At 35.5% G+C, this 4,262-nt stretch overlaps 1 protein-coding gene across 1 annotated transcript; it reads left to right on the top strand.

Moving 5' to 3' along the window:
- On the top strand, window positions 1,092-3,053 carry LOC109333327 (40S ribosomal protein S2-4-like). The gene is made up of 2 exons (XM_019568763.1): window positions 1,092-1,845; window positions 2,699-3,053. Exons 1-2 carry the CDS (start codon window positions 1,159-1,161, stop codon window positions 2,861-2,863), a joined length of 852 nt encoding a protein of 283 aa, XP_019424308.1. The 5' UTR covers window positions 1,092-1,158; the 3' UTR covers window positions 2,864-3,053.

Raw genomic sequence — 4,262 nt, 5'->3', positions numbered from 1 at the left:
ATTTAAAATCCTAACCCTTAATAATTGGTGTGTCACATGCGGTGTTGTTAAAACTGTACTAATTATCAAACCGATCAGGATACTGGTATAGTGGTACATGGTTCAACCAGTGGTTCAGTAATTAAATCGCTTGCTAGTTAAACTGGACATACCTTATTATATTTATATATATATAAACCTATAACAATTTTTTTTCCAAATAGGTAGATAATCAAATTTATAATTCATATACATAATCTACTCAAAATCCACATAAACAAACAACTTTAAGTTTTTAACAAATTCAAAGTCTAAATTACAAAACATATATCAATCTAAAAGTATCACTTAACAACCGCAAAATGTAAATAAATGACACAAGTTCACAATGCACTCTACAAAACAAATAAATTTGGAGTTTTAACATTTAACAACAATGAGTCAAAGTTGTCTCATATCGAGATTATATTTTTGCACCAAATCCTATCTTCAGATAGTACTCCAAGATTACACAAATGTCATTAAGGTACACGTATCTTAGGAACCAAAATGTGCAAAATGTGTAATCTAAGTATGTCTTGGAAGCATGTGACTTGAAGTGTTGAAGAATGGTTGGAAAGATGACTCACATTGTAATGGGTTTTTAAGTTTTTCTATATTTTTTAGAAAAAAATATGTGTATAAACCAACCGATTTAGTCAAATACCGGCCGGTTTACCGGTTTTGACCGGTTTTGATATTTGGTCGGTTCAACATATATACTATACTAATTAGAGGTCCGATTCACCAATTTTCTCATTGAACCAGCCAGTACGATACGATTTTTAGATCATTGGTCACATGTCTCATTTTCATGTAGTACTAGACCCTCCTCTAATAATAAAGATCCAAACTTATTTATGTATTATTCATATATTCTAAACAAAAACATCAAAACATAATCCAATTTTTAATCTCCGTGATTTCATTTTTCTTTTAATAAAAAATAATCCAATAATATTTTTGAAAGGTTTTATATATTATAAATGGGTTAGGCCCAAGAGAATTTATCATACAACCCAAAACCCTAAAAACTCTACATATATAACCACACAAGACAACAAACCCTAATCTCCACATATCTCTATCCATCTTTCTCTTGTGAACTCACTCCCTCCCCCCTTATCTCACTCAACTCACATGGCTGAACGTGGTGGTGCCAGCGAACGCGGAGGTGCTGGCGAACGCGGAGGTTTCGGCCGAGGCTTCGGTGGGGGCCGTGGAGGCCGCGGCGGCGACAGAGGCCGTGGAGGCCGCCGCAGAGGTCCCCGTCGCGAAGAAGAAGAAAAATGGGTCCCAGTAACCAAACTCGGCCGTCTCGTAAAAGACGGTAAAATCCGTTCCCTCGAACAGATCTACCTCCACTCACTCCCAATCAAGGAACACCAAATCATCGATACCCTTGTGGGCCCCTCACTCAAAGATGAGGTCATGAAAATCATGCCGGTTCAGAAACAGACCCGGGCCGGTCAGCGAACCCGGTTCAAGGCCTTCGTTGTCGTCGGCGACAACAACGGCCACGTTGGACTCGGTGTTAAGTGTAGTAAGGAGGTTGCGACCGCTATTCGTGGTGCTATTATTCTGGCGAAGCTTTCGGTCATTCCAGTGAGGAGAGGGTATTGGGGAAATAAGATTGGGAAGCCTCATACTGTTCCTTGTAAGGTTACTGGAAAGTGTGGTTCTGTAACTGTGAGGATGGTTCCGGCGCCTCGTGGTTCGGGGATTGTTGCTGCTAGAGTTCCTAAGAAGGTGTTGCAGTTTGCTGGGATTGATGATGTTTTTACTTCTTCTAGGGGATCCACTAAAACTCTTGGAAATTTTGTCAAGGTTTGGTTTTTCATAATTTCCCAATTTTGTGTTATTAATTTGGTTTTATGCTTGTTTGTTTGATATATATTCATTTTTTATTTTGTTTGATAATTGTTTATTGCTATTTGTTGATTTATTCTCTGTAAGCTTGAAGTATTTGATTCTATTGATTTGTATGATTTTTGGGCAATTTAGAATGTGTTTTTTATGGTAATGATTCATTGACTATTAAATATTCTTCTTAATTTATTATCATGTCTGATTATATAATCATTTCTTTTGTTACAGTGTTTTTGTATTTTTAGACAATGTATCAGTTTTTCAATGTTGTGTGCAGATTTAATTCTATGTAGTCTTGGCCAAATACCCTGTTTTTGTTGGAGTTAAGAATGTGTTGTTTCTGAAAAAGAGAAATTGTTGAAGTTTTCTTTTTGTATGAATTCTTTAGTAAACTTGATCATGTTCCATTTTGCCCTTGACTGCTCCCTTGAATTTATTGTTTTCAGATTTTTACACTTAGAGCAATATTTATGTGTATTGGTATTTTATAGGATGTGCATTCTCTCATTTGGTTCAGCACATGTCTTTACCTTTTGTTATGTGCCAATTCAAGATAGTTTTCTTATAATGTCAGTTTTATGGAATGATTTATTTTATTATGTTGGTTGGGGCATGTTGATGTGTTTGAAGGAATCAGTCCTATCTCGATGTTGGGTTATCTAATTCTTCAAATGTATGCTTGAGGTTTTTGATTTTGTTGAAGAATATCCATCCAGTTTTAAGTCACAAATCAATGGTTGTTGGATAGACCTGGATTACATGTTTTTTGCTATCTATTTATCTATGTACAATGTCTTGTTTTTTCTTGTAGGCCACATTTGACTGTCTTCTGAAAACCTATGGTTTCCTAACACCCGAGTTCTGGAAGGAAACTCGTTTCTCTAAATCTCCATTCCAAGAGTACACAGATCTTTTGGCAAGGCCTACAACAAAGGCTCTGATCCTTGAGCAAGAAGAAAAGGCTGTGGAAGCTTGAGTTATAGCAGTTTTGATGTTATGAGTTGATTGTGTGTCTTTAAGCACTATGCTAGAAACTAGTAGTTAAATGCTTTGTTGCTTATGTCCTTCTTTCATAACTTTATGGATTTGGTTATTTTCAAGTTTTCTTGATTGAATATTTTCTGTTTCAAATACCATAATTTTCTATATTAAGCATTGTGTTATTTGAAAGAGGTTATTCTTCTCTTTTGATACATTGTTTTTCCTTAAATAGAAATTCACATGTTGTATGGCTTCCTCATATGTTTCATGTGATATTATTTGTGGTATTGTTTGAGAATTGATTGGCTGATGGAGGGATGGTTATCAATTTAGGCCCACAATATTACATGTAAATATGTCGCAGTAACAACTGTTTATCTTCCTGAAAGAAATTAGAGGCATTATTCTATTTGTCACATGGTTGGTTATTTTGGTATCTGCTTGTGATAGAAACTCCATTTGTCAAATTGTCATTGGGGTAAAGAGTATTGGATAATTGATTTCACTGCGATGAGTGATGGGAAAAGGCTGTGTGAATTGTGAACCAATGAGGGACAGTGAAAGAGTGTGGAATGGTCAGCTAGAAACTGCTTAACCTTTAACCAAAGCAATAATACTCCGTTCTCAATAAAAAAACTCGAATCAAACTGTGGAACGAACTGACCACGTTTCTTGTTCGGTTCAATTCTATTGATTTTATTATTCAATCTCGAATAACTTACTCGGAATGATAATGATGCCCTTATGGATGAATAGTGGAAAAAATGTTCTCCCCCAATTGTGATGTGATTAGTAGAGTGGAAGCATTTCTTTTACTTTCTGATTAATTTCATTATCCTCTTATTTTCCCATTCCATTATCACCAAACTCCCACACATAAGATCAGTATATTATTATGAATTGGAGCAAGAAAGACTCGCGTGTCAGCAAGAGATGTAATATGTTATGGTCTTGAGTAGAAGAGAAACTTGGTCATGTCCCACAGACTTGGGATATGAACATGCATCGCCAATAATAAGCAGACTAATTGTTAGTGGTACACAAGTGATAACATTGCCAAACAATTCCAAAGTAGTAGCCCCTTCATATCGTGCTAGCACTTACAAATACAGTAGGAATCCACTTCCAAGTGAGACACTCTTATCCAACACAACTTATTATTTAATCAAAAAAATGTTTGTTATATGCTGAACGAAGACTTCTTTCCCATTTGAATTGCAGACTAATAAAAATATGTCACTTAATTTTTTTGATACTACCAAGAGTATCCCATCATCCAAAGTTGATGAACTAATCGTTTTCGAGGTTTGTGTCTGCACAAGTGTTATTCACAAGAATTAAACTTTTAACCTTGAGGATCTGGTGATGTTTTACACCACTAAACAACACCTTGT

Source organism: Lupinus angustifolius, chromosome LG18, assembly GCF_001865875.1.
Source record: "Lupinus angustifolius cultivar Tanjil chromosome LG18, LupAngTanjil_v1.0, whole genome shotgun sequence".
NCBI classification, from domain to species: domain Eukaryota; kingdom Viridiplantae; phylum Streptophyta; class Magnoliopsida; order Fabales; family Fabaceae; genus Lupinus; species Lupinus angustifolius.
Note: the sequence above shows the minus strand (reverse complement) of the source record. Positions and strands in the feature narration are given on the sequence as shown.